We start from the raw sequence: 13,848 nt of genomic DNA, 5'->3' as shown, positions 1-13,848 counted from the left end.
AATTTCTTTTTAAGCAGATCCGCTGGTTCGGAATCTAAATAAGCGTCATTGGTAAACATATGCCATTTTAATTTTCTGAGTCACACTCAATATTTTTTTCCTGGGGGGAATATTTTTTTTACAAGCAAGGCCATATCCAGGATTTTTTTTCCTGGGAGGATTTTTGTACAGGGAACGGGATTCAAAAACGAGTATAAGAAACTAATCAAAAATTTTTTTATATGCTTTTTTGTTACATGTTTTCGATTTAGACAAAAAATTTTCGGGGGGGGAGGAGAATAACTAAATTTGCAAAGCCATAGTTTTTTTTACCCTTTCACTGAACTTGACCTTACAGATAAGAAACCTTTTTTTATTATTTTTGCTGAAATCGTTTAATTTTTTAAAAAAAATTTTCAAGCAATAAAATTTACGTTTTTAGCTAAAACGACTTATTTGGCGGAATTTTATTTTCATTTTTTTTGGAAAAATTCTTACTTAACAAAATAATTTTTAATAGTTTATGCAATAAAAAATGTATTGCTAGAAGGTAATAACGATCCAATATAAAATTAACGAGATTTTGAAAATGAGAATGAAAACTGGTACACAAATATTTAGACCGCATTAATATTAACAGGATTCTATATTATAAGAGTTGACACTTCTGTATTTATATTCCTTTTAAGAATCTTTAAAATAATCTTTGATTCTTAAATATTTTGGCAGCATATAAAATTCAAATTTTGACTAAAATGCTCTCATTGTGAACTTGGTACCTCGCGATCTGATCTCATTGTGATCCGATCACCTGGATAAATCATTGAAGCTTTAATAGCTGATATTTTATCTTTCAGTCATCCCAATCTAAATGTTATCAATAATTCACCTATCAGCACCTCCCCCCCCGTGCAAAATGACTGCCAAAACTTAGCCTTTCACTAAAAAAGGACTTGCCGTTCTGGTGGCATATAATAGAAAAGATAATAATAGTGAAAAGGTCGCATGCCAGTGAGGGATATATTACCTATTTTGAAATAAGTTGGTATATAAGGTGGCACCTATAAAAGAATTTGGCTTTTGTACCACTATAATAGAATTAGTGAAATACCATTTATAGGCACCTACAAATAGGGTCTTGACTTTAAATATAGATGCTTCTACTTTTTATCTACTTCAAGAAAAATACGCATATGCATAAATACCTGCATTCAATAGCAAAGGGACCATAAACACAAAAACAAACACACAAAAAAAAAGCAGCACCCAAAAAATATAAGTCGCTCCCTTCCACGCTTCCATCTCATTTTCTGTATATATATATATATTTATATATATATATATATATATATATATATATATATATATATATATATATATATATATATATATATATATATATATATATATATATTTATATATATATATATATATATATATATATATATATATATATATATATATATATATATATATATATATATATATATATATATATATATATATATATATATATATATATATATATATATATATCCCATGGTGGGCCATGGTAATAATTAAGTCTCTCAAAATCAACCTTAAAATATCTGGGAGCAGCAGTACATCCTCTATAAAGAAATTATCACTTAAAGTTGTCAAACTCGGACATCTACTCATAAAATGTTTCTGCCGATCTCCAGCCTCCCCACAGAGGGGGCAAGCACACCTACCTTCTCAGAAAACCCCATCATATAACTTCCAGTGTCCCTTAAGCGGGGGTATACAATCTGCCCACGACTGCAGTCAACGCTTAACGATCGTCCACGGTATATGCAATTCAAAAGTATCCCCATCATACGCTTATTTAATCTGGCTATAAAAGCGCAAGCTACTATATTTCTCCAGACCAGCTGGCCGAACTTGAATCTCCTCGTTCTGAAGGTGTGATACAAATTTACCGAGAAAATCTCACCAGAAATGCACAATTGTAGTATGTCATTAAGGTGTATATAGCCGTATTTTGACACAAGATGGTAAACAAGCTATCAGCATCTATAAAGGTGTTGGTTTTTATACCGCTAAATTAAAGTAAAGAGACTGTACCATCAAGGTAATGCACCACTCACCAGCATCTAGGAGCTTGGTTTTGACTTTAAATAAAGATAATTTGACTTATAGTCTGCCAAGGTTCAGGAAGGGTATACAATTGTAAAGCACAGAAACTAGAAATTTTGAAAAATTACAATTACTGCACAAGACAATATTGCCAACAAGTTTTAATTTCCTCAAAGTAGACGTTCTCAGTAAACCCCATGTCAACAGCCAGTATAACTCCTAAAAACTACAAATAATAAAGGATGGTTCATCAATAACAGAAGATAAAAATATGTTAATAAGATTGCGACGTTGAAATAGTAGGCTTCCAGTAACAGGTCCATTACTAAAATTCAAAAAAGATATACAATTGTAAAGTGCGCGCACTGTAAATATTCTAAACCTGCAAATTTCTATACAATCCACATTACCATCTAATTTTTAACTACCCGAAATTAGATATTCTCAGTGAGCAGCTTACCAGCGACCGCTAGCACTCCAAGATTTGCTGATAGCTGGTAGTAGTTTGCCTAAAAGTGTTGAGAAAAAAAACGCCACTAAGACAGTTTTGGTTAGCCACATAGTGGTTCTTAGTGAGCCACATATCGCCGATCACCAATTCCCAAAAATCACCGATAACTGACAACACTTTGTCGATGAATGATGATAAAAAAGACGTCAATAATATATTACTAGAAAAACGTAAAAATGTAACAAGTAAATTACATCATTACCCTTCCATTAGTAAGTAAAAACCAACCTTGGGCAAAAATTTCGTCATTACTGCTTGGGAATTCGACCCGTAATTCATTACCATTTTATTGTCTGATCCTTTTAATAGTCCAGAATTGAAGGCTTGGTATTCTGAAAACAGCTTATCACTCAAAATCACGCACGGTGATTGAACAGTCAATGCGACAGACTAAAAAAAAAATGAGAGTTCAAACTAAAGGTTGTATCTAAGGGATGGAGGCGGGTTTGAAGTCCTCTCCAAAATTTTATCCAACTCGTACAAACGTAACAAAAACGTAACACAAAAACAAGCGTCGGACTCGTTTTAAAATTTTTTGTAGTCCTCCCCCCTAAACAAAAACATGGCTACGGCATTATTCAAACTAGACAATTATCAGTATTTGAGATTAGGGCTTGTTTATTCTATGAGGCAATTCTTTTCGCTTTAAATGGAGAGGATATGCCTGCACACTAGAAGGAGTTCTCAGGATCACCCTCCCCCTGAGCTTTTAATGATTTTTCTGAATTAGTATATTTTATTGCATTTTCCAGAGACTTTCCTTCAAATTCGCGCCCCTTTCCCCATGGGCGCCCATAATCTAAATCTTAGGGGGAAGGGGTCTTACCGGGTCTAATCGGCACTTCCAATGCTGTATAATGAAAACATCGAAACAAAAATATAGAAATATAATACAGTGTCATTCAGCCAGGGGAGGGGTCGCCCCCTTCCACTTATGGACGCCCATACTTCACTTATATGCATGGATAGCAAACTGTACGACAATTTTGTCATCAAAGTAGTTTTTTTTACTAGGTGTTTTTTTTTTTTTTTTTTTTTTTTTTTTTTTTTTCTTAGCAGAGTTGTGATTGGAATCGTATGATGGTGAAAACCTTTTCTTATCAGGAGAAAGATTTGTGACCCAGTCAGTTGGTTTGAAGAAGGCCTGAGACAAAACAAGCAAATTGTGCCTCAAAAGAAAAGATAGTATATTTTCCAGTGCCATTTGAAAATTTGACGCATAACGACAGAAAATCTGCCGAGCTCACATGGTTGTTTGAAGGAGGGCTGAACAAGAACAAGCAACACCCCAAACAAAACACAATATTGGGAAGATTGAAGACACGTGCTGCAATGCTGATATTTTGCTATTACTATCAATCCAACTACTACTTCTATTACAAATACTTGTAAGGCTAACAGCATTAAGGTGGAAATTTTAAGAAATATATGAATATACAGGTTAACAAAAGGAAATATCGGCGATGTCGTAGCAATGGCAAATTGTAATAGGTTGATACTTCCAGGACTTGTTGAGAGGGATATTCAACTGACCAAAAGGCAATATTTTAATGCCACTGCTGCTACTAGTACTAGTGCTATTACTATTAATGCTACTACTAGTACTACTAATTACTATGACTGCTTTTACAACTATGCCTAAGAGAATAAAGGTGAAATTTTCTAGGAATTTTTAAGGGGGGAAGAGGGGAAGTTTTAAAGGGGGAACTGAATCACAACAAGCCGTCTGTATCCAGGCTGTCAAAATGGCATATCAGGAATATATTGGGAACAGTTTTGTCTGTGAAGTTGAAACTTACGTGGCTTGTTGCTGGACATGTTGAACTAATTAAAAGACAATTTAACTAATCAAATTAAAAAAGTCAATTAAAGTGTCAGTGTCAATTAAAAATGACCAGACATTAATTTAAAAACTTTTTCCATGAAATCAGTTTTTCAAAGAAAAGTAAAGAACTCCATTAAACCAAAAATGAACAGAAATAAAAACAAACAATCTACAAAGCTTACAACCAACACAAATCACCATCAATAAAAAAATTGAACCCAAAACAAACAGAAATTACAATATATAACCCGAGTCAACATGAATAGGGCTCAAAACCCCTATGCCTTCTCAAGGCCAGAACATAATTTACACTTTACTGAAAAAAAAAATACAAATGAATATGCATTGTAACTTTAAAATACATATGGTGATATCTATTCCTTAAAGTCTTAATTATTTTTGATAGTTATGTTTTTGCTCTATATTTAAACATTTTAAGTCTTAATACTCTAAAATTAACTAATTACTACAATTGTAGCATCATATTGTTTTTTAGGTCTCAGTGCGAACATGAACCGACTACTATAGTTTTAAACGAATAGCTTATATCATTTAGGCTAGTGCAGAACAGTGATGATAAGAAAAAACACCAATAATAATCTACAATTGAAGCAGTAGTTGGAGTTGATTAGTAGCAGTAGTAATATTAGTAAGAATAGCAGTGGTAGCAGTGTTAGTAGCGGGATACGCATGTTAGCTTTTTGTCAACAGTTCTTCTCCTTTAAGCATTCTCTGAAAGTTCCAATTTAATACCCAAATCCATTCTTTAGATGCACTCTTTTGACAATCTGAATCCCAAAAGTGTGTTTCCATTTAGCTCAAATTCCTCTTTAATATTCTGTCAAATTTTCACCTTCATACCCGTAATTTTAATTGCACTGGTATCATAGTAGTAGTGGTAGTAGTAGAAACAATAGAAGCAGTAATAGTGATATATTAGTAACAATGGCAGCAGCAATAGATCTTTTCGAAAATACAGGATCTAAAATGCCCCCTACCCTTTCCCAATAAAAACCATAACTCTTTTGGAAAATCCAGGATCAATAATGCCTCCCCCTTTTTCAACAAAAACCTTACATGTTAACAATGGGCAACTTGTATAACTTACAATCCTTGTCCCCGAGGCTGCAGGGGGTTATTTCATCCCCGGAGGCATAGTTATTTGACCTTTTGCCTGTCTTGAACAAGATGTCTATTACAAAATTTCGATTGCATATGTTTTGGGAGTGACAGCTAGATAGGGCGTGCTGGTTGCACTTGGACAAATTTTAAACATCCCTCTCAACCTGTCCTGATATTCACCTTTTTGATATACCCTTTTTTTGACAAACTGGACGCACACAGCGTCTTTCAATTTAGTTTAATTTACCCCTCAACATTCCCCAAAGTTTTTTCTTAATATCTTTAGCCTTTTCAGACACATCCAACATCAAACATTCACACTTTTTCCAGTGATAAATCCTGCATGTAAACAATGGGCATACTGCATAATGTCCAACCACCCTCCAACCAGTCATCAACATTCCCCTCAGCATACCTTGAAAGCTTTAACTTAACACTATCAGCCTTTCCTTGCATATTCTTTATACACCTCTTTGACAACCAACATACATAAAGTGTGTTTTCATTTCATTCAACATCTCTCTCAACATTTCCTTAAAAGTTTCATCTTAACAACCTGACACTTTTTGAATACCAAGGATCAAAATTACCCCTTTTCCCTATAGAAAAAACAATACATGAACAATGGGCATTGGCAGCTTGCACAACTTACAGTCCTTGTCCTGGTGGTTATGGGGGTTATGTCAGCCTCAGAGTTATAGTTACTTAACCTTTGGACTACTTGGAAATAAATAGCTACCTTGAAATTTTGCTCAGATGTTCTTTGGGAAAAAGGCGTGGGAGGGGGCCCTTCGATGAGAGAAATTTAAGAAAAAAAGTCAAAAATTTTTAAAATAAGACCAACAACAATTCTTGTTTGTTTGCTTATATCAATGAGCACCTAAACAATGGGCGAAAAATCAATCTTTGAACTATTCATTATGACCATATTATTCTTCAAAAGAATTATAATTAAAAATAAATAAAAAAAAAAAAGAACTAAAATAAAAAAATTACAATTCGAATTCTGAAGTTTGTTTCCTTGCACCGCGCGGGAATGAACCTGGATGCCTCCATTTATTTGATATAGTCTCTTATTAAAGAATTCATGGCTTCCATGCTATGCACACTGGATACAGAGGTGCTGCTAGAGTTTGAAGTTTGGAGGAGGAATTTAAAGAATGTGTCAAAAAAATCGCCCAGTATGTCAACAAATGTGGAAACACAAGCTAAATATCCAAGGTAAATAGGTTAAATTTTTCGAGGTGTTGACACGCGGCATCAACACCTTGGTCCCCCCCTCTCCCCCGTACAACATCCCCTCTCCCCCTTAGCTGTGCCCCTGCCTGGATATCATGGTTTTAACCGATTGAATCTTGGATCAATTCACACACGCAAGTAGACATTCACTGAACAGATATGTATGGTTTATAGTATTCTTTTTAGTTGTTTTGGTAGAAAATGTACGTTCTTGAAGTCACCATACATTTAGAGCATTGCTGCAAAGTGTATTGACAAGTATTGACAACAAATATACTTTGATTTCACTTGATAACCTCTGCTGCTCTCTCAACTATGGAGATACTTAGCTTGTAACTCCGCCCTGTAGGACTGGAGAAGCAAAAATTACAAGAAGGAATCTTATGCCATCTTTTGGACAATTTGCACATAAAAAAAATATTTACATATCGGCGGATAACCGATATATCGGTCGGTCCCTAGTTTTATTCATTTAGCTAGTTCCGTTTGGTTTAATGACTCCGCCCCGTAGGACTGGACAAACAAAAATTACCAGAGGGAATCTTATGCCATCTTCTGGACAATTTGCACATAAAAATAATATATACATATCGGCAGATAACTGATATATCGATCGATCCCTAGTTTTATTCATTTAGCTAGTTCCGTTTGGTTTAATGACAATTGTTGTAGAGATAAACTTCATAATTGCCTCCAATATTTTAATAAAACCGATAAGTAAAGTTATATCAGACAAGATTGTTAAATAACCAGCATATACCTCTAAGCAGCATTTTTTATTTCTTTCGATTGTCTTAAAATTGCGAAGTTTTTTAGGAGTGTGATATATTTTCATCAGTGTTGCTAAATTTAATCTTAAAAATATTGTTGTTAAACCTATCTGTCTAATTTGAAAACGCTTTAAAAAATAAAACTAAACATGAACCATATGTTGATTCGCAAAAACGACAGCAGCTTCACAGGGCAATTTCTTCAACTGTTTGGTGCCATTTGTTTTTAACTAGTTTTGTTGCCAATTTTCACCCCACGTTTCTCTTTTTTGATTTGGCCCCCGCTACTGCCAAAAACTGCAGAATTGCACTTGGAATTTTTTTCAATAGAAATAAAGTTTCCGATTCTTCCTAATCTTTTAAGATAGATGTGACTGCGAAGTTTCCATTTAACAAGAAAACTCCGATTTCATATTCACTGTCCGTAGTAATTTAAGAGGGAATTAAATAGTTTGCTGATGAAACTATTTTTTATTGATTAGTTTATTTACTAATTAGTATTTACATGCACATACATCATGCTTACCTCCAATATCTTACTAGATCCAATAAGCAAATTGACACTAATATCAGACTCGATTGTAAATAGCGGGGCTGTGGTCCCTGAAAACGAAGTGAAAATGCTAGCGTTGATCTTGTTCACTGCTCCATTTAGAAAAATTTCCATATTGTGCAATATGCTGCCATTTATGTTAAAGTTCTTCACTTCAATACAAACAAACATGTTTTCCCGGAATGTCTTGATTGTAATCCCTCGAATACATAAATTCATGAACTGAAAGTGAATTTGCCCTAAATTATCACAAACAAATATTTTTAGCATAATTATAATCGTGCTTACATTAAAATATAGGATTAGAAAAATAATATAGTATTTGCAAAAAGAGAGGCCCCGAGATCCACTCAAGCGAAAAGAGGACCCGATCAATGGATCATAATGAGAGGATTGAGGAGACAATGTTTCGAATAGCGGTTTTTTGATAGCTAAACGCGTATATCATTAAGTAATAACATAATATATATATATATATATATATATATATATATATATATATATATATATATATATATATATATATATATATATATATATATATATATATATATATATATATATATATATATATATATATATATATTTATATATATAAATTTTTGGGAGGGATGTCATGCATAGAAGTTGCTTAGAAAATTAGATAGGAAGTAGCTACAAAGTGGATATTAAAAATTAGGGAAATTTCGTGAGTGTGGGGATGAGACATAGGGAGGGCTTTCTATTGTAGTGTTATTTTCAAAAGTGTTTGTACTTATTATGTTTTATGTGTTTTGTTGTATTTGTAATATCCATGGCCCATGGGGCTTTTATGAGAAATATATCTATATATCTATATCTATATATATATATATATATATATATATATATATATATATATATATATATATATATATATATATATATATATATATATATATATATATATATATATATATATATATATATATATATTCCGCAAGTACTTCATCATTATTTTAATTTGGTTTATTTTTATTATAAACTCTACTAATAAGAGATCTTTTCTCCCAAATGTGTACCAAAATTATATCCAGAATGCCGGGAGGTCACAGAAGACTTGAACGGCACTTATCATGCAACATCTGGCAACATGCAATAGGCAGTTAAATAAATATACAGATAAAATCAAGTTCACTAAAAGGTACCAATTATTGATTTTCTTCCCCCTCTTTTTCAATTTTCATCTTTCTTTGCTCCTTTTTTAACGTTTGTGAACACATAATATATATAAAAAAATATCTTTAAAATCACAGATACCCTTCAACTTCATTACCCCGGAATTTCCCTCACCTCAGATAGAACATGTCGTAGCAAGACCTCAATTGGGGCGGGGAGAAAGTAAATTTTTTGTCCCACCCACCTAGATTTTGAAGAAATATCTTGTTTTTGGGAATTTTTTTTGAAAATGCTTTTTTCGTATTTTGTCTGGAAAAAAGCTGACAAAAAGTGACAAATTTGTTACCCCCCCCCCCTCCTTAAATTTTGGAAGATATATTCTGAAAATGGTTTAGGCAATTAATATGTTCCTAGTAGATCCTCAAACAGAACAACAAAAAAGGAACAAGGATTAACTAATGAAGAAAAAGCCCACTTTCACTTCTTATTTACATCTAATTTTCTTAAAGTTATCGTTGCGCAGCATTAGATGGCTCAGTATACTCATTTCGACCTAGCATTTCATTAATCAATACACATATATACCTAACATAAGTTTTAAAATAAATAGGAAGAAGAAACTTACTACAGCAAATGCCTTCAAATCAAGGATACTAAAAAGTATAGGCACGTACACGTTTTTTTAGAGGGACCTAAATTCAAAAAAAAAAAAAAAACCAATTTGGCGGGCCAATTTGAATAAAAAATTTAGACTAGTTTGAATTTAAAGGAGGAGGTGCATATCCCTCCAACGAACATGCATAAGCAAAGAGACTAATCGTAACAAATAAAGGAAAACTTATTGGAATTGATTTTATAGGAAATATTGCTCATACAACTTTCAATTTATTTTACAATCTAATTTGATAATAACTAATATAATCATTAACAATTTAAAATAACTTCCCAAGGAGGGATGTGGTGATTTAAATTATCTTGTAAAATACCTTATCGTCAGAAAGTGTTGTTTTTTTCTAAATGTTACAAAAGCATATGTTTTTGTCGTTTTTGTTTTTTGTCGTTTAATCGTTTAATGTAATTTTTTTTGTCGTTGTTAATTAGTTATTTTAGTCTGCATAATAATCAATAGATACACCATAACGAACAACAAAGGACTTTATCAAATTGATCCTAAGGAGATTATTACTAATTTAGGTTTTAATATTAATTAACCACTTTAATTACTAATCTTACCACAACCCCTCTACAGAGCCCCACCGCTTCTGCTAGTCACGACACAAGTTGTATATATATAAATATTCCATGAGCTGTCACAGGGACCAAATTGATCAAATCGCCTTTAAGCTTCTTATTTCAGATTACAGCGTCAAAGCATTTGATGGCATTACATCTTAGTCGACTGAATATGAAATAAGGATTAATACCCAAAAAACAAAAATTATTTGGCTACTGAATGCCAAATTCAAAGCCATTTTAATTTAATTAATACTATAATTAACATAAGCATATTAAAAAACCCAAGAATCCATAAAGTAAATACCATCAAGAATATACTTTTATCAAAATCAACAAGCACCTTTTTTCTAAATTATCCGGGTTATGTTTTATTAACCTCCTCAATGCGACTTATGAAACGATTAATCGTTCAATAAAACTGGTTACCAGTATTAGGAAATTTGGAATTAAGACATAGCTTAGTCATTGAATACAAAAATGAACGGCATTTGAAAGCCAAATTGAAAGATATAGGAGATTTAGAGTTAATTTTGGCCACTGAAAGACCAATTGAAAGCTGCTTTGACTGAGTTTATGAGAAACTATTTAATCATACACAATATGCTCAGGAATATTAGCCATTTTCTCGATTGTGTTTCACAAACGTAATTAACATGACTTTTGTAATGGTCAAATAAATTAGATTATCACTGCTAGAGAATCCAAAAAAGTGACTTCAGAAAATAAATTAACCATTGGATTCCAAATGCATAAAAAAAATCCTCATAAAGGGATTCAGAACACATTTTGGCCATCGGATGACAAATTCAAAGTCAATTTGGCCTAATTAAAACTAACATGTCCTGAAACATATTCAACATACTTAAAATACCGGTCATTTTCTCGATTATGTGGTGTTTCATGAACTTAAATAATAAAGTGACCTTAATCTAAAACAATAAATTGTCAAATAAAATAGAATACATGTACTGGATAGTTCAGAATACATTTTTGGCATTGAATAATAATAACAATAATTTATTATAAACCCGCTTACGGAATATAAGAAAAAAAATTAAGTACTAAAATAAAACAAAACAACAAATGCCAATTGAAAATAATTTGTAAGTAAAGGTATTAAAGATCCAAATTGAACGCAACTTCTAACAGAATTTATTATAAAATGCATTAGGAAGAATCATAAGCAGTGAGAGATATGCAAAAATATCTCTCGTTTACCAGGGCACTTCGTATAGAAGGAGTTGTCACAGAAACTTCGAAAGGGGCTCATTCGATTGGAAATTTAGAGGGCTAGCGTCCCTTTTAACAGTCAAAAGTGATTGGAGGGAAAATAGCTCCCCCACACATCCATCATTTCCCCAAACACATCCAATCAAATTTTGAGATAGTCACTTTGTTCAGCGTAGTTGAAAGGTCGGATAAACTACAGAGGGGGTCATTGGTTTGGTAATCGGAAGTTCATTAACGAGTAGTTGTAGCGAGCAGTAGTTATTCGCTACTACTACTATAACTACCACTGCTTGTACTGCTACCATAACTACTACTACTACCACTACTACCACTACTATAGCTAAAACTACTACTTTTGTAGCGAGTACTACTAAGGCTGAGGACATTGAAAAAAACCTCTGAGAAAACGTTGAGGCAAAAGTTGAACTAAATCAAAAGATACTATGTGCTTACAGATTGCTCCATACGGGCGTATCAGCAATATTTTTGGAACGGCTTATCGTATCAAGAGGACACTGCAGGGGCATCACGAGTGGGATGTTCAGTTGAGCAAACAACAAAATGTACCTGCTACTACTGTTCCTACTACGACCACTACTACTATGCTACTAGTACAAATAAGGCTACGCGTATGAAGGTGAAAATTTGATAAAATATTGGGAGGAATTTGAGCTAAATCAGAACACACTATGTGCATGCAGATCTTCAAAAGGGCGTATCCCAATAAAGGATTTGGGTATAAAGTTGGAACTTTCAGAGAATACTTAAAGGGAAAGATGAATTGAAAAAAAAGGTAATATATGCATGTCACTACTAACACTACTACCACTGCTACTTTTACTAATACTACTGCTTCAACTAAATTACTCCAACTACTACTTCAACTACAACAACTTGTAAGGCTTAGAGTATTAAGATGAAAAGGATATCAAAAGCAGTTCACAAGCACACATCAGCAACAGTTTTGGGACGGGTTACCGTATTAAGGTGAAACTTGCAGGGCATCATGAAAGCGATGTTCAACTGCCCAAAAGGCAATATGCAGATGCTACTACAGCTATTAATTCTTCTGCTACTGCTGTTACTATCACTGCTAATAGAAAGCTAACACTGCAACTACTTCTCCTACAACCACGGCAACTACTGTGATACTAGTACTATTAAGGCTAAGTCTATGACGGTAAATTTGAAAGAATATTGATGGCAAATTTGAACTAACAAATACACTAGCATTTAGACACTAGCATTTTAGTGCATTTAGATTGTCAAAATAGTATATTTTCAAATTAATTTGTGTGTTTAATTATAATTTTCAGATAATACTTAAAGGGGAAGTTCAATTGACCAAAAGGCATGATGTACACACTACTACTAATACTATTACCACTGCCACACTTACTAGTTCTACTACTACTATTATTATTGCTCCAAGTAAGGCTATCCTTCTAAGGCTGAGAGCTTTAAGATGAAAATTTCAAGAAGTACATGAATATATAGGTTATCAAAATGACATACCGACAATGTCATAGTATTGGCTAATTGTATTAGGTTGAGTACTAATACTGTCGGTGAGTTGATTTCTCTTATTTACAGATTTATATTTAGACGTTGTTTAGGATGTTTATGCCAAGTTTTAACATTATTTATTTACTCTATGTCGTTTTCCAAATAACGGGCCATATAGCCCTTTGGGATAGTGCTTTTGTTATTGTTATTTTACAGAAATAAATGGAACTTGAACTTAATGACACTAAGCGTATTAAGTTGAACTTTTTGGGAACGTTTAGGGGAAGTTTCAATAAAACGAAAAAAACGATATGCATGGAGGTACTAAAAGCGGATATAAAAAACATCATAGGCAGCACTGCTTTATCATAGCTAGTAATATCATTGATATTCTAAATGAGCTAATTTCAAAGGAAATTATAAGTTCTAGTGCCCTTTTAAAGAGTCAAAAGTGGTTGGAGGGCAACCAGCCCTCCTCTTTAGCCCATAATTTTCCAAACACTTCCAATCAAAATTTTAAGACTACGGTTTTGTTCAGCATAGCTAAACGGTATAGTAACTATATTTCTAGGGTTATTGGGTAAGTCAGCCCCCCCCAGTTATAAAATTTACCTGCTATGCTCAAAGAATAAATGTTGCTTTA

At 33.0% G+C, this 13,848-nt stretch overlaps 1 protein-coding gene across 1 annotated transcript in view; it reads right to left on the bottom strand.

Moving 5' to 3' along the window:
• The window catches only part of LOC148945882 (protein hobbit-like), a 192,442-nt gene that overhangs the window by 166,247 nt on the left and 12,347 nt on the right, over positions 1–13,848 (bottom strand). The window contains 2 exon segments of the mRNA XM_089097541.1: positions 2,816–2,977; positions 8,070–8,318. Of these exon segments, the coding sequence (XP_088953667.1) occupies positions 2,816–2,977; positions 8,070–8,318 (411 nt within the window).

This window comes from Artemia sp. Qi Xiang Cuo, chromosome 12, assembly GCF_049724085.1.
Source record: "Artemia sp. Qi Xiang Cuo chromosome 12, ASM4972408v1, whole genome shotgun sequence".
NCBI lineage: Eukaryota > Metazoa > Arthropoda > Branchiopoda > Anostraca > Artemiidae > Artemia > Artemia sp. Qi Xiang Cuo.
Note: the sequence above shows the minus strand (reverse complement) of the source record. Positions and strands in the feature narration are given on the sequence as shown.